The sequence below is a fragment of the Amblyraja radiata genome, chromosome 21, assembly GCF_010909765.2.
Source record: "Amblyraja radiata isolate CabotCenter1 chromosome 21, sAmbRad1.1.pri, whole genome shotgun sequence".
Classification (NCBI taxonomy): Eukaryota; Metazoa; Chordata; class Chondrichthyes; order Rajiformes; family Rajidae; genus Amblyraja; species Amblyraja radiata.
In genome coordinates this window covers 17,701,319-17,722,501 of record NC_045976.1, presented here as the reverse complement: position 1 = coordinate 17,722,501, position 21,183 = coordinate 17,701,319, and the positions used below count along the sequence as shown (strand labels likewise).

General features: G+C 42.3%; 1 protein-coding gene across 2 annotated transcripts in view; it reads left to right on the top strand.

Moving 5' to 3' along the window:
• Positions 1–8,391: 8,391 nt before the first annotated feature.
• Positions 8,392–21,183, top strand: part of LOC116984903 (mucin-2-like) — a 98,224-nt gene continuing 85,432 nt past the window's right edge. The window contains exons 1-3 of one of the 2 annotated variants that reach the window (XM_033039292.1): positions 8,392–8,512; positions 15,504–15,566; positions 17,227–17,455. In XM_033039292.1, coding sequence (XP_032895183.1) covers positions 8,464–8,512; positions 15,504–15,566; positions 17,227–17,455 — 341 coding nt within the window. In that variant the 5' untranslated portion in view covers positions 8,392–8,463. The remainder of the gene's footprint in view (positions 8,513–15,503; positions 15,567–17,226; positions 17,456–21,183) is intronic. The other variant, XM_033039291.1, reaches the window with a different exon arrangement.

Genomic DNA, 21,183 nt, shown 5'->3' with positions numbered 1-21,183 from the left:
TTCCCCCCATCAGCATTATCCAAAAGCCTTTGATAACTCATGCTACTATTAACCTGCTTAGCTGTTGTTCGCTCGCTGGCAAAAAGGGATATTTAAGGATCATGAAAATGTATTCAAAAGATTAAGAAGTAAAATATTAAAATTACTGCATAGAAAGGAACTGCAGATGCTGGTTTAAACTGAAGATAGACGCAAAATGCTGGAGCAACTCAACGGGACAGGCAGCATCTCTGGAGAGAAGAAATGAGTGAAGTTTCGAGTCGAGACCCTTCGTCATTTAATGCATTGTGTTTAAATCATGGTAAATCAATGTTAATTAATTAAAACATAGATATACAATAGTTGACGTTAGGAAAAATATGGAGACAGGCAGCTAGGAAGCAAGAGCTGTCTGCCAGGGAAGGGTGAAGGGGCAGAGGAGGAAAGGCTGTGGACTTCATCCCAAGAGATTTACGGGATGAACTTCCATCTGCCCATCTCCCTCAGGAGCAATGCATCCAGAGGCGCAGGGTTTCCCAGACAGTGGTGACGGTGACCTGCATCAGAACTGCACCACACCCCAAGGACTGAACCGTCCTGTCTCCAGAGGTGAAGGTTACCCACACCCTCAGACATATTAGTCTCTGCAATTGAGAAAGAGATAGCTAATGGTGCCTGATAATTTTGGCACACAGATTTACCAGAAATGCAGTTTATAGAAAGATTTAGGGAATGACAGGCTGCCTCAAAGTGGCATTCCAAACTCCACGTGTTAATCCCGAGTTCTTCAAAGGCCAACATTCTCTCAATGCAGCTACTTTTTTACATCAGCACAAAACACAGGTGGCTAATGCTCACAGAAAACGTCCACCTTCCGCAGGTTGCTGAACCTATCGTACTTTGGTCATTGTATGGGTTGGCGGGATGTCTGTAAAGGGATAACAGTAGTGGTGACTGTTGTAGGGTAAACAGTAGTGAGGGCTAATAATTTGTAAATAGTGATGTGGATTGTTATAATGCGGTGACAGGAAATCGCAGACAAAGCCTAACAGGAATTGTATTGATTGTACCTGAGCTAATCATTGTAACTGAAATTTGGATCTCCTGTTAATTCATTTACACTTGTGGATAATCATTTCATTCTGTTTGTCACCTAATTGGGATTTATGAGTCGCATTCTATAATTAAGACCTCGTTTTATTGTTACTCAAGTCTATGTGCAAAACCTCATTTTATTGTCAGTCAAGTTTCTATGATGAAGACCTCGATTCACCGTTAATCAAGTACTGAGTAATCTTGTCATCTGAGAGTATGAAAAATGTACCAAAGTCACACTTGACAAATCAGCTTTGACTGGTCTCCTGGTGCACACTAATTTAGATAAATCGCCCGTTACGTCAAACACCAACTCTGCGTGGCCTTTTCATTTTCATTTTGCTCCTGCATCTACTCACACAAATCCAACTTGGGAATTGTTTAAGCAATACAGCAGGTTGGGATGAGGAAACCTTGCAAACATCAGCAGAAAATAACAAGCCACCAAATGCTGAGATCCATATAGTGACCAACATGCATTGATGCCAGAGAACAAACCAAAGTCAAAATCCTTAATAAAAACAGAAAACACTGGAAATACCCAGTGGGTGACACAATATCTGTGGAAAGAGAAACATCATTAAGAGAAACAGACTCTGATCCTTTGTCAGAATTGGGAAAGGGAGAATACAAATTAATTTTAACTTGTAGAGAGGTGGAGAAATGGTGGATAGAGCAAAGGGAATATCTGTGAAAGGGTGAGGCCTGGATTACTGTGAATGTTAAGCAATAGATGAAATCATCAAAATAATAGGATAAAGGAAGTAGTTAAAGAGAGAGAGTGAACAATTACAAAAGAAGGTAAAATCTTTGAAATAAATGGCCAGAGCAAATGCTCATTAGGTCAAGCATGTGTTAAAGGAAAGAATAAAATCCAGTCAATATTACAGATAGATGACATGCAGCAGAAATGGCCAGTTCTGAACCAAATGGAGCTGTATCATGACTTCGAGACTCTTACTCTCAATGCCTCAACCAATGAAGGTAAGCATACCATTCTACCTCTTTACATTCTATCTACTTGTTTAGCCACTTTCAGGGAGTTATAGTCCTGGACCACAAGATCCCTCTGTACATCAATGCTGTGAAGGGTTTTGCGATTAATTGTATATCTCAGAGACACTTTTTAAAATCTCATCTTCCGAACAGGTGATAGAGATGATAGAGATGGAGGGAGTTAGGAGAACAGATTAGAGTCGAATGGAAGTGTAGTCAAGATAGCTGTGGGCTTGTAATGGATGTGTTCAAGAAGGAACTGCAGATGCTGGAAGATCGAAGGTACACAAAAATGCTGGAGAAACTCAGCGGGTGCAGCAGCATCTATGGAGCGAAGGAAATAGGTGACGTTTCGGGCCGAAACTCTTCTTCAGACTGATGTAATGGATGTTTGTTACAGGCCTATCCATGAAATTGAGACAGGGAAAGATCCAGAAGTGGAAGGGAAGAGTCTTAGATAGTATATGTGAAAGTGAAAACGGTGAGATTTGGCAGCAAACATGGGGAAATATTTAAGATCTGTATAAATGCACGATTCAGTCACTGATGTACATGCAGAAGTGATGAGGGAGGGAGGTGACCTGTATCTGACTAAAACAAAGAGAATTCCACATAAACCACAGAAAGACAGGCGTAGCTTCAACATAAATCAAAATCCTGACATTTTGCTTTGGCGCTCCCCAATAAAAGTGATGAAAGCCAAAACCACAATATGTAAATGAAGGATTGAAGATAAATACAAAGAGAACGTGCAAAGGTGATCAGTGAATAAATGTATTGTTACGTTACTGAGTGTATGCACATTGCTGGTAAATGAGTTGATTTTGGCTGTCATGCTTGGTGAAAAGGAATTAATATTGTAGGTTGATGGATGAGGTGCCAGTCAGGTGGTGTCAAACTTCTTTAAGTGTTGATGGCTCTGCACTAAGTGCAGAATATTGCACAATGCTCCTGTCAAAGGCCTTGGGCATGATGGAGAAGTTTAAGGACTTCTGGAGCTGAGTCTACTGCTGCTGGATACACAGACTCCCTTCTCTCATCATTGCAGAAGGAGTGCAGTGTGTGTAAGGGCAGTCTTCACTGTGTATATGGAAGAGATGGCTGTCTGCTAGAGTGTGTGAGATTAGTGCAAGGAGCAGTGTTAAATGTATATGTGCAGTAGTGCTTGTTATGGTAGCAAGGGTATGTGGTTGTCTCACTAACCTCCACTTAAGCGTTAAACTCCTTATGCGTCACCATCAGATGCAGGGGCTTCATTCCTGACATTAATAAATCTAGTTATTTTTCATTTTCACCATCATGAACTGGCAGGGATTTGCAAGTTGAGTTCCAGTGTTCGCTTGATTAATTTGCTTGAAATATGCAGCATGGAAACAGGCATTTTTGGCTCTCTGAGTCCACCTCAACCATTGATCACTTTCAGTCTGAAGAAGGGTCTCGACCCATTCCTACTCTCCAGGTATGCTGCCTGTCCTGCAGAGTTACTCCAGCATTTTTGGTGTCTATCTTAGGTGTAAACCAGCATCTGCAGTTCTTTCCTACACCTTAATTCTATGTTATCTCACTTTTGTATCTGCTCCCTACACACTCGGAGCAATTTGACAAAGGCCAATTGACCAACAAACCCACATGTCTTGCGGGAGGAAATCGGCACACCTGGAGGAAACCCTGGGAGACCGTGCAGACTCCACATAGGCAGCATCCGAGGTCAAAATCGAACTTGAGTCTTCGATGCTGTGAGGCAGCAGCTCTACTGATTGTGCCGCTGCTGTGACAGGTTAACATTAAGATGTGAAACTCTTTGGACTCAGAAGGTCAAAGACTGCGCTTGAGAAGCAGGAGGGAATGACTGCATTGTATCCTGTGCCTCACTTTGTGAAGTGCTCTTTAAGATAACTAAGCAGTGGAGGGATTCAGTGGCCAGCTTCCTTTTTAGATCACAGACCTTGATGTCACGGAGCTAGTTGAATTAGTATTTATCAAATTACTTAAACTTAACACAGGGTGGTGGGGATATCAATGTGGTTCATGAGTCCAATGTACAGGAGGTCTTGAACATAATAATCACTAAAACACTGTGGACAAATGCATGGATTTCTCAAGCAGACCATACAGGTTTATCGGCTTACAAGCGTCTAGCCAGGAATGGTAATTTATGAAAATGACTGGAACTGTGGGGATTTTGCAGCAAATTCCATGTCACTGTAGCTGAAGGACCTGCATGTGGACATATAAATGGGTAGGAATGAACTGCAGATGCTGGAAGAAGGATCTCGACCCAAAATGTCACCCATTCTTTCTTTCCAGAGATGCTGCCTGTCCCGCTGTTATTCCAGCATTTTGTGTCAATCTTGTGGATATATAAAGTCAGGTCTGTGCACAAACCATGTTTAGCCTGGATCTGTTGCCTGAAATGTCTCAGCAATAAATCACTTTAGAAGTTATTTGATTACCTAGCAGACCAATCAAGCCTAACTGAATATTATCAAGATTGATATACAGCCAAAAACATTTATATTTAATTTCCCAGTGGAGCTTTATCCATTGTGGGAAAGATTAGACTTTTTGGATGAGAATGTAAGAGAATGCAAGAGAAAATGATGGGGGAAAATGGGGGGTTTCAAACAAATGGCATGTTTCTTGATGAGCAGCAAGTTTTTCTTCCAGCTTTAAGTGGGTATATTCTGCTGACCAGTACTATCTAGTGAGGAATATGAATATTCTCACTGTAACACGACATGCTGCTATTAATTCTCTGTGGCCCGGAAATGGCGGCGCTGGGAACGGCTGCGGCTCGCCTGCAGTCCGTTTGTCTTTACTTTTTTGTGTTGGTTTTTTTCGTTTTGTGTAGTTACGTTTTTGGTTTTTAAGTTGTGTTTATGTGGGGGGGGGGGGGGGGGGTGGGGGTTGAAATGGGGCTTGCTGTCTCTCCCTTCGGGGGAATACGACTTTTTGTCGTATCCCCCTTCTCTGCCTCCGTCTGCGCTGTGGCCTAATGGCGGAGCTGGCAGGCTCCGGAGGCAGAGCCTGTCAGGACTCACCCTGGGCTCGCTCCCATGAGGGCGGCCTGACGAGGGGCTGAGACTCTCTCGTGAGGGGCTGTGACGCTCCCGTCGGAGTGGCCCAGCTCGAGGTGGAACGGCGCTCCCGTCGGAGTGGCCCAGCTCAAGGGAGGAACGGCACTCCCGTCGGAGCGACCCAGCTCGAGGGAGGAACGGCACTCACGTGAGGGCGATCCGGCTCGGGGCTGGAACGGTGCTCCGGTGGCTGGGACGGCGTTCTGGCGGCTATGACCTGAGTCCGGGGTTCAGCCGCGGGCCAGCGGCTGCGTCCGCTGGACTGGAGGGCGGCAGTTTCGACCACCCCGGGCCGCGGTGTTTGATCCGGCCCGTTCACGGGGTTCGGTGAGCCGCGGGACTGTTTGTACCATCGCCCAGTGGGGAATCGCCTCAGCGCAGAGGGAGAAGAGGAGGGAAGAGACAGTAACCCTAAGATTTTTGCCTCCACCACAGTGAGGAGGTGCTTGGAGGATACACTGTGGTGGATGTTAATTTGTGTTTATTGTTGTTTATTATTGTATTATTGTATGTATGACTGCAGGCACGAAATTTTGTTCAGACCGTATGGTCTGAATGACAATAAAGGTATTCAATTCAATTCAATTCAATTGCCACTGTCTGTGTGGTGTTGGTGCTCGAACAGTACTTTTAGACAGGGAGTTTGAGACAACTTGGTCAGCAATCATGAACGGACAGCACGATCTGCTATATTCTGGGTGGGTATGGAATGCCCATTCCCACCCATTATTTATGGTGCATTTTACCTCTGACTTTATACATTAATGGGATGTGATGGGCTTATTTTGTTCTTTTGCCTTTCAGTCAAAAGTGAAACAAAAAGTTAATTTCCTTACATAACACGCACAAAAAGTGTGAAATTAATTCTGTGTGTTAATTCTTGGGTTATTTCAGTTAGGCATTCAACAAGGTTCCTCATGTTAGGCTGCTCTGGAAGGTTAGTTGAATGGATTGCAAATTGGTTTCATGGAAGGAAGCAAAGGGTGATGGTGTAAGGTTGCTTCTCGGAATGGAGGCCTGTGACTTGTGACGTGCATCAGGGTTTGGTGCTGGGCCCATTACTGTTTGTCATCTACATCAATGATTTGGATGAGAACTTACAGAGGAATGGTTGATGGAATTTAATACAGAGAAATGTGAGATGTTGCATTTTGGGACGTCAAACAATGGCAGGACCGACACAGTGAATGGTAGGCCTCTGGGGAGTGTTGTAAAGCAGAAGGATCTAGGAGTGCAGGTGCATGGTTCCTTGAAGGTTGAGTCACAGGTCAATAAGGTGGTCAAAGAGGCTTTTGGCACATTGGCCTTCATCAGTCAGAGTATTGAGTGTAGAAGTTGGGAGGTCATGTTCGGGTTGTATAAGACGTTGGTGGGGCTGCATTTAGAGTATTGTGTTCATTTCTGGGCACCATGTTATAGGAAAGATACAGTACTGTCAAGCTTGAAAGGGTTCAGAGAAGATTTACGCGGATGTTGCCAGGACTGAGCTATTGGTAGAGGTTGAGTAGGCTGGGGCTCCTTGGAGCGTAGAAGGATGAGGGTTGATCTTATAGAGGTGTACAAAATCATGAGAGGAATAAATAAGATAGATGCACAGAATCAAGGAACAGAGGACATAGGTTCAAGGTGAAGGGGAAAAGATTTAATAAGAATCTGAGAGGTAACTTTTTCACACAAAGGATGGTGGGTGTACGGAACAAGCTGCCAGAGGAGGTAGTTGAGGCTGGGACTATTCCAATGTTTAAGAAACAGTTAAGGGCCTGTCCCACTTACGCAACCTTTTTGGCGACTGCCGGCATCCGTCATAGGTTGCCGAAATTTTTTAACATGTTGAAAATTCAGCGACGACCAGAAAGACGCTACGACTCTTTGGGTGACTGGGAGACCTCTCACGACCATACATGCGACCCCTGCCGACCTCTCACAACCATACATGCGACCCCTGCCGACCTCTCATGACCATACAGACAACCTCCTGGCAACATGCCCTTGGTGACACCCCGCCACACCCGCGACATGTTGCCAGGGGTCGCCTGTATGTTCGTGAGAGGTCTTCTTGTCACCCAAAGAGTTGTAGCCTCTTTCTGGTCGCTGCTGAATTTTCACCATGTAGAAAATTTTTGGTGACCTATGGGTGCCGGCAGTCGCCGAAAAGGTCGCGTAAGTGGGACAGGCCCTTTAGACAGGTACATGGATAGGACAAGTTTGGAGGGATATGGACCAAACACAGACAGGTGGGACTGGTGTAGCTGGGACATGTTGGCCAGTGTCAAGAGTTGAGTCAAGAGTCAGAGTGTTTTATGTTCCAGATAGGACAATGAAATTCTTGCTTGCTGCAGCACAACAGAATACGTAAACATAGTGCATAACGGGAGAAAGAAAAGTTCAGTGTGTGTATATATACACATGCACACATACTCAATAAATAAACAAATATAGTGCAATAATAATAATAGTCTGTTGCAGTTCAGAGCTTATTTGTTGTCGTGTTTAATAGCCTGATGGCTGTAGGGAAGAAGCTGTTCCTGAACCTGGACGTTACAGTTTTCAGGTTCCAGTATCTTCTTCCCGATGGCAATGGTGAAATGAGTGTGTGGCCAGGATGGTGTGGGTCTTTGATGATGCTGGCTGCCTTTTTGAGGCAGCGACTTTGATAGATCCCTTCGATGGTGGGGAGGTCAGAGCCGGTGATGGACTGGGCAATGGTCACAACTTTTTGCAGTCTTTTCCGCTCCTGGATGTTCAAGTTTCTGAACCAGGCCACGGTGCAACCAGTCAGTAGTCTCTCTGCTGTGCATTTATAGAGGGCAAATTGGGCCGAAGGGCCTGTTTCCACACTGTATCACTCTATGGCTGTATGACTCTAAGTCTTTATCCTGTCCTTGTCTCTTATTTATTGGTCATATGTTAATCGGTGTATATGGCCCTGGGTGCAGGTTGGAAGGGCTAATTCAGGAACCCACTTGTACATGGCAGCATTTAACAATGAATGGACTGTGGATAATAAATGGTTCCATTTGGCCACGTGGAAAACACAATTAATGTATGCCTTTGTTATTAAACTTTTCAAGGTATTTATGTAGTTTTTCTTTGCAAGAATGGTCCATGCATGTTTAAGAGGTTGAAATGTTTTGGAATCCAAAGGGTTAACTACAAAATAAAGGTGAAAAGGTTCAGCAAACAACCGATTCCAACTTCCTTGTTGTATTCAAATGAGCCGTAGGCAAGGAGCTATATAAATGGGTGTAAGACTCTCCTCTGGTCAAATCAGTTTTTTAGCATCACCGAAGTGGCCACTCCAGCCCCAAGTAATACCATGGGGAGGTTTGTGTTAGTTGTCCTCTGGGCACTATCTTTCTGCAGAGGTAAGTAAGTTTTACACAGTGAGCTATTGAAAATATTGAGCTTTATGTGTGCTGTTTTAGATTGTGTTGGATTTTAATATGTGATATGAAATGCAACAGTATTTCTATAATAAAATACTTTAACGTTTGTAAGTCGCATTGGTGAGGATGAAAGTAATTTGGGGCAACACCTATGAACCTTTTGGGCAACGATTCCCAACTCCGCCAGTCCGATCTCTAAAATGTACAAGGGGCTAGGCTTGACCCCTGCATGAGACACCAGGTTTTAATTGGCAACATCACTGGGTTTCATCCCCATTTCTACAGTAGAATCTATCTGCTATTCAAATACTCTAGAAATAACATTTGAAATTGAACTATGCCAATAAAGGTGTGTAAAGATGTAGGTGTAAAATTACCAGTGGACCAGCTGGACCACAGGTGGATGGTGCGCAGGGGGCCAATGGTAGTTTTTTTCCTATGGTCTGCAGCAACAGGACTCAGTGATCCATGAGCTTTAAGGTGTAATACTCCAATGAACAGGCAGTTTCTTCGTGCAGAAAAAGACACAAAGTGCTGGAGAAACTCAGAGGGTCAGGCAGCATCTGGAGATCATGGATAGGTAATGTTTCTGGTTGGGACCCTTCTTCAGACTGATCGTGGGATTGGGGGAAGGGAAGAAAGCTGGAAGAGAGGAGGGTAATGGGCTGGTACAGGTGAGGGGGGACTTTAAAAGGCAGATGGTGGACAAGGGTCTGAGATTAAATGGCATTAGAAGGATTAGACAAAAGGATTGAAGATTTGTGAATTGTGAGGTTAGTGGAAGGACTGTAAGGGGAGGGGAGAAATAGGTGCAAATCCAGGTGGGCCGCAGGAGATAACCGCTTTGTGTAGTTTAGCTTAGTGATACAACGTGGGACCATGTCCTTTGGCCCATCAAGTCTTCATTGTGTTCTTCATTGCTGTGCACATTTAAAAAAAACATCAGACTTGTTCTGGGATGGAAAGGACTGGTTGTGGGAGGGTAGGGTTGCAGTATAGGGTCACCTAGATTAGTGATCGAACGGGTTTATCAGGAGTCCATGGGAGAGTTGGACAGGAGGTCAGTGTTTGGGAGGTGTTAATGAAAGTCAGATTGTTGGAGCATGGCAGGAGTCATGGCTGGTAGATGGAGGGCTCGTGAGTAGGTGGATAGTCAAGACATGGTGTGCAGGACTGAAAGGAAAGTTGGGTATGTGTACTAGTTAGTGGAGGCCAACCTCGAATGCTGTGGTTTGGGAACTGCTCAGGCCATCAGTTTGAAGTAGGTCTTTCCAGCATTGCAAAGCTATGCTTCTGCAGGAACAGCACACATTATTTCCTTGCTTATAAATTAAAGAAAATCCATGACCAGTAACTGATGCAGTGGATGCCATTGCACATATGAGGGTGCTTTCTGTGTTACACCATGAGGTACATAGTGGACCCAGACAAAAATTTGCAGACCGAATGGAATTCCAGGTGTCCACAATTTTATTTTGCAAATGATCTTTCATTAAAAGTGAACTGCATAGCACTCATGCATGTTGCACGTCAAGATAAGCAACCAGGACAGTTCACCGGTTGAATTTTCTATTAATGACCTATATAACATCCAAAGCTGTCATTTAGATTTGCTTTTTTAGAAACGAAACTTTACAACTAATTGAATTTCTTTAACATAGAAACATAGAACATAAGTGCAGGAGTAGGCCATTCGGCCCTTCGAGCCTGCACCGCCATTCAATATGATCATGGCTGATCATCCAACTCAGTATCCTGTACCTGCCTTCTCTCCATACCCCCTGATCCCTTTAGGCACAAGGCCACATCTAACTCCCTCTTAAATATAGCCAATGAACTGGCCTCAACTACCTTCTGTGGCAGATAATTCCACAGAATCACCACTCTCTGTGTAAAAAATGATTTTCTCATCTCGGTCCTAAAAGACTTCCCCCTTATCCTTAAACTGTGACCATTTGTTCTGGACTTCCCCAACATCGGGAATAATCTTCCTGCATCTAGCCTGTCCAACCCCTTAAGAATTTTGTACGTTTCTATAAGATCCCCCCTCAATCTTCTAAATTCTAGCGAGTACAAGCCGAGTCTATCCAGTCTTTCTTCATATGAAAGTCCTGCCATCCCAGGAATCAGTCTGGTGAACTTTCTCTGTACTCCCTCTATGGCAAGAATGTCTTTCCTCAGATTAGGTGACCAAAACTGTACGCAATATTCCAGGTGTGGTCTCACCAAGACCCTGTACAACTGCAGTAGAACCTCCCTGCTCTTATACTCAAATCCTTTTGCTATGAATGCTAACATACCATTCGCTTTCTTCACTGCCTGCTGCACCTGCATGCCTACTTTCAATGACTGGTGTACCATGACACCCAGGTCTCGTTGCATCTCCCCTTTTCCTAATCGGCCACCATTCAGATAATAGTGTGATTGTGATTGTGATTGAATGTGATTGTGTGGTGGATCTCTGCACACTGAACTGAAAACAGTTTTGTGATACGTTGCTCTTTAAATAGACGGCTTTTGCTGAAAATGGGGAAAAATTCAAATTGGGATCACGGAGACATGGCTCCAGGGTGACCAAGGCTGGGAGCTGAACATCCAGGGATATTCAATATTCAGGAGGGCTAGAGAGAAAGGAAAAGGAGGTGGGGTAGCGTTGATGGTTAGAGAGGAGATTAACGCAATGGAAAGGAAGGATATTAGTTTGGAGGATGTGGAATCGATATGGGTAGAGCTGCGAAACACTAAGGGGCAGAAAACGCTGGTGGGTGTTGTGTACAGGCCACCTAACAGTAGTAGTGAAGTTGGAGATGGTATCAAACAGGAAATTAGAAATGCGTGCGACAAAGGCAAAACCGTTATAATGGGTGACTTCAATCTACATATAGATTGGGTGAATCAAATTGGCAGGGGTGCTGAGGAAGAGGATTTCTTGGAATGTATGCGGGATAGTTATCTAAATCAACATGTAGAGGAACCAACGAGAGAGCAGGCTATTTTAGACTGGTATTGAGTAATGAGGAAGGGTTAGTTAGCACTCTTGTTGTGCGTGCCCCCTTGGGCAAGAGTGACCATAATATGGTTGAATTCTTCATTAGGATGGAGAGTGACATTGTTAATTCAGAAACAATGGTTCTGAACTTAAAGAAAGGTAACTTTGAGGGTATGAGACGTGAATTGGCCAAGATTGACTGGCAATTAATTCTAAAAGGGTTGACGGTGGATATGCAATGGAAGACATTTAAAGACTGCATGGATGAACTACAAAAATTGTTCATCCCAGTTTGGCAAAAGAATAAATCAGGGAAGGTAGTGCATCCGTGGATAACAAGGGAAATCAGGGATAGTATCAAAGTGAAGGATGATGCGTACAAATTAGCCAGAAAAAGCAGCATACCGGAGGACTGGGAGAAATTCAGAGACCAGCAGAGGAGGACAAAGGGCTTAATTAGGAAAGGAAAAATAGATTATGAAAGAAAACTGGCAGGGAACATAAAAACTGACTGCAAAAGTTTTTATAGATATGTGAAAAGAAAGAGATTAGTTAAAACAAATGTAGGTCCCTTGCAGTCAGAAACAGGTGAGTTGATCATGGGGAACAAGGATATGGCGGACCAATTGAATAACTACTTTGGTTCCGTCTTCACTAAGGAAGACATAAATAATCTGCCGGAAATAGCAGGGGACCGCGGGTCAAAGGAGTTGGAGGGATTGAGTGAAATCCAGGTTAGCCGGGAAGTGGTGTTGGGTAAATTGAATGGATTAAAGGCCGATAAATCCCCAGGGCCAGATAGGCTGCATCCCAGAGTACTTAAGGAAGTAGCTCCAGAAATAGTGGATGCATTAGTAATAACCTTTCAAAACTCTTTAGATTCTGGAGTAGTTCCTGAGGATTGGCATGTAGCAAACGTAACCCCACTTTTTAAGAAGGGAGGGAGAGAGAAAACGGGGAATTACAGACCAGTTAGTCTAACATCGGTAGTGGGGAAACTGCTAGAGTCAGTTATTAAAGATGGGATAGCAGCACATTTGGAAAGTGGTGAAATCATTGGACAAAGTCAGCATGGATTTACGAAAGGTAAATCATGTCTGACGAATCTTATAGAATTTTTCGAGGATGTAACTAGTAGCGTGGATAGGGGAGAACCAGTGGATGTGGTGTATCTGGACTTTCAGAAGGCTTTCGACAAGGTCCCACATAAGAGATTAGTATACAAACTTAAAGCACACGGCATTGGGGGTTCAGTATTGATGTGGATAGAGAACTGGCTGGCAAACAGGAAGCAAAGAGTAGGAGTAAACGGGTCCTTTTCACAATGGCAGGCAGTGACTAGTGGGGTACTGCAAGGCTCAGTGCTGGGACCCCAGCTATTTACAATATATATTAATGATCTGGATGAGGGAATTGAAGGCAATATCTCCAAGTTTGCGGATGACACTAAGCTGGGGGGCAGTGTTAGCTGTGAGGAGGATGCTAGGAGACTGCAAGGTGACTTGGATAGGCAAATGTTTGGCAGATGCAGTATAATGTGGATAAATGTGAGGTTATCCATTTTGGTGGCAAAAACAGGAAAGCAGGCTATTATCTAAATGGTGGCCGACTAGGAAAAGGGGAGATGCAGCGAGACCTGGGTGTCATGGTACACCAGTCATTGAAAGTAGGCATGCAGGTGCAGCAGGCAGTGAAGAAAGCGAATGGTATGTTAGCTTTCATAGCAAAAGGATTTGAGTATAGGAGCAGGGACGTTCTACTGCAGTTGTACAGGGTCTTGGTGAGACCACACCTGGAGTATTGCGTACAGTTTTGGTCTCCAAATCTGAGGAAGGACATTATTGCCATAGAGGGAGTGCAGAGAAGGTTCACCAGACTGATTCCTGGGATGTCAGGACTGTCTTATGAAGAAAGACTGGATAGACTTGGTTTATACTCTCTAGAATTTAGGAGATTGAGAGGGGATCTTATAGAAACTTATAAAATTCTTAAGGGGTTGGACAGGCTAGATGCAGGAAGATTGCTCCCGATGTTGGGGAAGTCCAGGACAAGGGGTCACAGCTTAAGGATAAGGGGGAAATCCTTTAAAACCGAGATGAGAAGAACTTTTTTCACACAGAGAGTGGTGAATCTCTGGAACTCTCTGCCACAGAGGGTAGTCGAGGCCAGTTCATTGGCTATATTTAAGAGGGTTAGATGTGGCCCTTGTGGCTAAGGGGATCAGAGGGTATGGAGAGAAGGCAGGTACGGGATACTGAGTTGGATGATCAGCCATGATCATATTGAATGGCGGTGCAGGCTCGAAGGGCCGAATGGCCTACTCCTGCACCTAATTTCTATGTTTCTATGTTTCTATGTTACTTTGCAGTAGTTAAAGATCATAGAAACCATAACAGTTGGATGCTATTCTGGCCATTGTATGTATGCCTGTGTATGTGCCAAATGAAAAATAGTTATCACAAAAACAAATGCACAGAAATGGGGCCCTTATGGATCTTTTTGCTCATACGGACAGTGACGCTAATTCCAATTCCCCATATTGAACACATATTCAGTGAAACTTCCTTGTCGGATAGGTTTCTCCATCCGATATATGCTTTGACAGTATATGTCACTTGAAGGGAAAACCAATTTCCAGATAGCAGATGACAATGAGGAACGATGTTGTGTCGAGCCTGATTGACTGTCGTTCATTTCGCTGCCTATCACCTGATGGTTAATACCTGAAGCTCCTTCTCTCATCATTTCTACCCTATAGTCAACCATTGCCCTTCTCCACTTTTTCCTTGTGTACTGACAAAGGACTAAGTGAAGCTCTCCAAAGCCTCAAGGATAAACCAAATATGTGATCAATGCTTTCACACAGTTGTCAATAGAATATCAATGAGCCTGGGTTACTCCAAGAGCTTTTTCTCACTGTGTGCTACATTTCTAGATATCCACAACAAAAATGACTTGTTTCTACTGTATGTAGTTTCTTTAACATAATAGTATATTAGAGCTTTTATGTAGTGCATTTAACATAATAGTACGTTATAAAGGTTTTCGCAGGAAATTATCAAATATAAACTCGTGAAGGAACCACATAAACAAATATTAGGATAAGTGCCTGAGGGGTTGGTCAAAGAGACGGGAGTAAAGGAGGGACCTAGCAGAGGAGAAAGATGGAGAAAAAGACTTGGGTAGTTGATGGCGTGGGTGCTAAAGGTCAGGGAATGAAACCAAAGGTGTGCAGTGGTCAAGAAGACTGCATCTTCAAAGTTGTAAACCATGTATGTAAAGATGATTTATTTCTTCACTCCGGCAAAAAGCATCGGCACGACCCCATGCCTGTTAAATGTCTGTTTGGGAAATGTTTCTAGATTTTCTTTTTGGCCATGGCTGAATGCCACAGAATATTCTTTAGCCCCAAGTTAAGTCTAAAGGAAGCATAAAGCATGAAAATGGCAATCAGCCAGATGGGATTGTACAACTCTCTATGAGGAACATTATTATTTATATTCCTAAGGTAGCTTTGCAGGAAATAATTGCCTAAGTTGTAGAGATATCTCAATAAAATGTACTCCCTCCTTCTGCTTCACATCCAGCAGCATTAAAACTTTCAATAACAATTAAAATAGATAAAGTTATTGGAGATTATTAAATGGGCAGAACATTCTTATAAGTAAGTCCATGAACATTTTTTTTCTACAGCGATGAGGTTGTCTATTGAAGTGGGTGAATAAATGATGCCTTACAAAAAATTACCTGCAATGCATAGTTAGGGTTTTTCAATAGGAAATGGACAGGTAAAGAAGGACAGGCAGTGTCAGATGAAAGCTCTGGCCATCAGGATTAATGATCTAAAAATCTATCGGCTGCAAGGGGTGTGATGAGTCGGCAATGATTGGTATGGCAATGGTGGGTTGACCGATCTGATCTGAGCTGTACCACTCTATGATTCTTAATCTAAGAGAAATGTAATTGTTATTTTTGAACCAGGTTTAGAAGGAATGTCAGGACTATTTGGCTCTTTGGAGGAAACATCAACAGCCAGAGACAGAGGTAAGTACACTTTGGTCATCTCAGAAATGTATGCACATTCATCAGTGTGAGTTATTGAAAATATATAGGGGAGAAACACAGGCGTGTTATTGCCGAGAAATACCAAAAAGATTTCCTCAACAGGCAACTAATTTGTGTATCTAAACCTCCCAGGAATAACATAACACAGCAAATTGTCAAATTCCTGCAATGCCAATAAAATACACCACAGCACAATGTAGAATTTAATCTTCTCTGCAGGTGATTCTTCAAACTCACTGTGCAGAAGCCTGTCCAGTAATCCCATATCTCATTTGTCTTTGATGCAGCTTTAACAATTTCCACTCGAAGCTTCAGTCAATCATGAATGTGAAAGCTTCAGAAATATAAAAGGACACCTAGGCTCTCAAATCTGCCTGGCCGTTGACCAAAGATCCCTTAAATTCCACTATCATATCTGCATCCACCACCATTCCTTGTTTATTATGTTTATTTTAACTAGCTTTCCCCACTCTTTTACATTCCAAGTTTCCATAAATTGGAACGTTCAATAAACATGATTATTGGGTGCCCCCCCCCCCCCCAAAAATGCTGGAAATACTAAGCAGGGTTAGACAACCTCTGTAGAGAGTGGAAAAGAGTCAATGTTTCAGGCCAATGGCATTTCATCAGAACCAGGGAGGGTTAGAAAGCAAACATATTGTAGAGAAAGGGGGGGGAGGGGGGCGGGCGGTCACAGAGAACAAAAAGAATAACTATGATAAGGTGGCCACCAAAAGAGACCGAGTGACACAAGTGGCGGTGGTGGTTCTGTCTGAGAGAGGTGGTGAGGGCTTGTTAGTTGCTGATCTATTTCGAGGGGATGTGCATAGAAAGAAATGAATGAAAATAGGAGAGGGGAGAAATTGCTGGAACTAGAAGATATAAAACATTCTCATATGCTGGAAATTTTGCAAGCAATGGAAAATGTTGGAAATACTTAAATGGGTCAGTCAGCATCTGTTTTCATATAGGCTGGGAAAAGGTGGTGTTCTGAAATTGACAAATCCAATGCTAATTCCTGAGTCTCCTAATGTATCCAGCCAGAAAATTAGATATACTTTTTCTCATGTTAACTCTGTATTGTGTAGGAACCGTATACGAGGTGAAAGACAGAGAGGTGAGTGTGAAATGGCGAATTAAAGTGATAGGCAATAGAAGCTCACTATCATCCATAGGGACCAATGTGGGTGTTCTGCAAACCAACTGCCCAATTTCCTTGGAGATTGGAAGGGTGGAGGAGTAAGGGCAGATCTTGTGTCTCCAGTGTTGTATTTATGTTGGAACAGAAAGGTGCCCTGAGAAGGGGAGTGGAAGTTGATGGAGATAGAAGAGTGAAGCAGATGCAGAGGGAACAGTACCTGTGAAATGGTGTGAGGGGATGGGACGATCTATTTGGTGGTGCCATTGCTCTAAAAACATAAAATAATAATCGGGTGAAGTTTCAGAGGTATCACCTGGTGTGACCATTAGCAAAATCATTTGCAAATACTTCAGACTTAGCACTTCTTTCCTCCAATGCATACCATGGTACTAAACTCTCTCAATAAGGAAGGAACAGGTACCTCTACATTTGGATTATTAATCCATGAAACGCCACATCCATCTATCATTGTCTTTTGCTGTTTCATCATTCTTTCAGGGTTGTGCAGCACCTGGGGAAATGGAGCCTTCAGGACATTTGATAACGGTTTCTATCATTTCACATCAACCTGCAACTATATTCTGAGTCGCCACTGTACAGGTGGCACAGAAGATTTTAACATTCAAATCCGCCGAGGCCCAGATGGCAATTTGGAACATGTATTCATCCAAATAGAAGGTGTCAAGGTTCTCATAGTGAACGGGACAATCACTGTGCAAGATGCATTGTAAGTTTTACCTTTATCTATTTTCAATTATTCTGCTTTGTTGTTTCTCATCAATGTTACAACATGAGACTGACCATTTCTACATTCGTTTTTGGTGCTAAATTTGCTTTCATAGGAAGTAGAATTATCAACTTAATAAAACAGAATATGGCCTTCTTTCCATCTCTTTGGCAAGGCTATTCAGTTAATACCACTCCCCTGCTCTATCCCTATAAATCTCTAAACACTGTCTTTGAATGTTTATTGAATGCTATTTTCCATACTGCCTCTGCTAAATCTGCCTCAATCACTTATCAGTATATTCCAGTTCACAATCTACAGTGAGAAATGTTCTCCCGCACCGACCCATCTTCTGCCACTCACCTTAATTTTGTGATAATTAAGTTTGGAATATATACTGCTAATATATCAACTAATTATACTGCCTACATTCTCATCCTAGTCATATGACTTGGATAAGAATGTAAGGGGTACAATTCATAAATTTACAGGCAGCATAAAATTTAGTGGAGTCGCAGATAGTGAAGAAGGTATTCTAAGGATACGATGGGACAGAAATCAGCTGGGAAGTTGGGTGGAGCGGCGGCAAATAGAACTTAATCCAGATAAGTGTGAGGACATGCACTTTAGGAAGTCATATTCTGATAGGTCATATAAGGCATGGCAGGGACCTTAGGTATGTTGATGCACAGAGAGATTTTGGGGTGCTAATCCATATTGGATAGGATAACGAAGAAGACATTGGTACACTTGCCCTCATAACCAAAGCTATTGAGGATAAGAGTTGGGACATCATATTGTAGTTATACAGAACATTGGCTAGACTGCACTTTGACTATTGTGCACAGTGCTGGTCATCACACTACAGGAAGGATGTGGTCACAGTAGAAAGTGTGCGGAAGAGATTCACCAGGATGATGCCTGGAATAGAGGGCTGTAGTTCCAAAGAGTGATTGGATAGGCTGAGCTTAATGGAGCATTGAGCTGGAGCACAGAAGACTGAGAGGTAACCTTGCAGGGGTTTATACAATTTATGAGGGACTTGGATAGGGTCTTTCTCTTAGGGCAAGGGAGTCTCAATCGAGAAGGCACAGGTTTAAGGTGAAAGGGGACACATTTAGAGGAGAACTGAGAGCTACGTTTTGCACATTGCATGACTGGAATGAGCTGCCGGATGAGATGGTAGATGTGGATACAATTACAATTTTGTAAAGGTGTTTGGACAGGAACATGGATCGGATAGACATGGAGGGGTGGGAGCTTAATGTGGGTGAACAGTTTTAGTGTTGTTAAGCATTACAGATGACCTCAAAGGGCTCATTTATGCGCTGTTTGATTCATGATTCTATGACACAATATCTGCGACTTTCTGCATGGAAATATTTTTCCCTACTTTATTAAAATCATTTGTGGGTTTCAACATTTCTTAATATTCTCCATTCTATTGTATTTAATGCTAATAATAAAACCAAAGACTCCACCTATTTAAAACATCTTCCTCCAATTTATTCAGTAGGCTTCAGATTTGTGTACATATATCCCAGTGATCCTGTATATTTTAATCCCTTTAACATTGTACCATTTAGCCTATATTGCCTTTGCATTTTTCACACTAAAATGCACCACACCATACATTAATGCATTACATTTTATCTGCTCTGTGTCTATCTATTTCTCCATTAATCTGTACAAATCAAAGATTAGCTCTAAACCAAATTTAGTACAGGGAACACGCTGTACTACCCACCATCTAGAGTCCAACTCTTACCTATGCTCTGATTTAAGTTGCGTAACCAATTTTGTATCTACATTCCTTTTAATGCTCATTCCTTTTAATTGTATGGGGTCTAAATATTGATAACACTTATTAAGCAGTACTTTGTTAGAAAACCTTTTTAAAATATAATAATATTAAAAATATGAACAATATTAACTCAGCAATCCACTTAAATTGTTCTCTATAAAAAATATCAAAAACGATTTGTCTTTCTATGTTGTACTTTATTTACTAACTCAAATTAATTAACCCCCAGAATACCTCTAAAAATCGGGACCATTGCCTTTAAGTTGACTGGCCTGCAGTTATTGCTGGCATGTACTTCTTAGCTTTTGTGAAGAAGATTATCATATTTGCAATTCTCCGCACCTTAAGCACAATTCTTGTGTCAAATGAGAATTAGAAGAATGTGGCCAACCCTCAACAATTCCCACCCTTGCCTTCCTTAGTAATAGAGGTTGCAAATATATGGACTGGATGGCTATTTTGAGCACTGCTATTTTTAAGTGCATGCTCTCTGTCAATCTTTATCCAATCTACCATAAGTACTGCCCTTGCTTACTGCTTGATGGTGCATCCTCTTTGCTGGTTAAAGACAAATGCAAAAGTACACTTATTATCCCCTAACCATGATGCCTTCTGCCTCTACATTATGTATTTTAGGTGCTTTACCAACCGTTTGATAGCTATTTTACTATTTGTATATTTATGATATAATTTTAAATTTCCATTCATGTTGCTCACAAATCTTTTTTTTTTCATGCTCTTTGCCCTCTTATTGTGTTTTTCTTTAAAAAAAATTCAGACCTGTCTTTTCTCATCTTGTTTTATTATTAAAAAATGTTTAAATTGTAATTTTAAAGCTTACCCTTTGTGACAAGCACAAACAAGAATTCTATTGAGATTCAAATTCTCATCTAATTATGCATTGTCAGGATAATATATTATGGAGCATAATAAGTGGTTTTGTAAGTGGCTTCAAGTTGGAATGACAAATTGGTGATGATTGTTTATGGTCACCTGAAGCAACAAAGTAGTTGCACATTTATCTAATTGCATCTCGAACATTTAAAAAATGTTGGATTCATATTTATCTGCAAGGACTGCTTTGCTTGCAAATTGTATTAACAAAGTCCTTTATATGGTTCTTCATATAAAGAATAATCCCTTAATTTGTGCATATTCATTGGGCTAGCAATCAAACATGACTATACACAGATATTAATACTACATGCTGTAGATATTCACATCATTTTATAAGCTGAGCTCTGAATGGGGCTGTGTGAAGAACCAGTGTGGTGGGAGGAGGACGCTGGTGGGGAAGGACTGAAATAGCCGGTCACTCTCAGGAGCCTGGAATTATTTTCCAAGAAGGGGAAAATACACCTCACGTAATAGAAAACTTCACTATGATAAAAAAAGTAAAGATACAATATTACAGGGCCTGTTTCCTCAAAGTATCAAATTTCAAGAGGACCATTATTTTCACCTGAGGTATTTTTAAAGGTGTTTCACTGGACAGTGTACATAATGATAGCGCTTTTAGACCCCAGAAAGGCTTCATTATATGAGTATGATAGATGAGTCATTGGGAGTTATAGCACAGAAACGGGTTCTTCAGCCCACCATGTCCTTGCAAACTATTTTGCCTATCTACCCTAATCGTAGGGCCATATATTGCTCTAAATGTCTCTTATACCTAATACATTTTTCATTATAGCTCCTTGAATCCCCTTACAAATTTAAATATACTTTATGATATGACATTAACATGATTGTATCTGATTCCACCTCCTCCCCCATCAGGTAGACAAAAGTGAAATTGGGCTGTGCGGGGCTGGGGAATGATGAGGTTGGAGGCTCGGGGGGGGGGGGGGGGGGGGGGGGGGGGGGGGGGGGGGGCAGGGAGCCGGAGTGGATGAAGTCAGTGATGGTGTTAGAGATAGTGGCC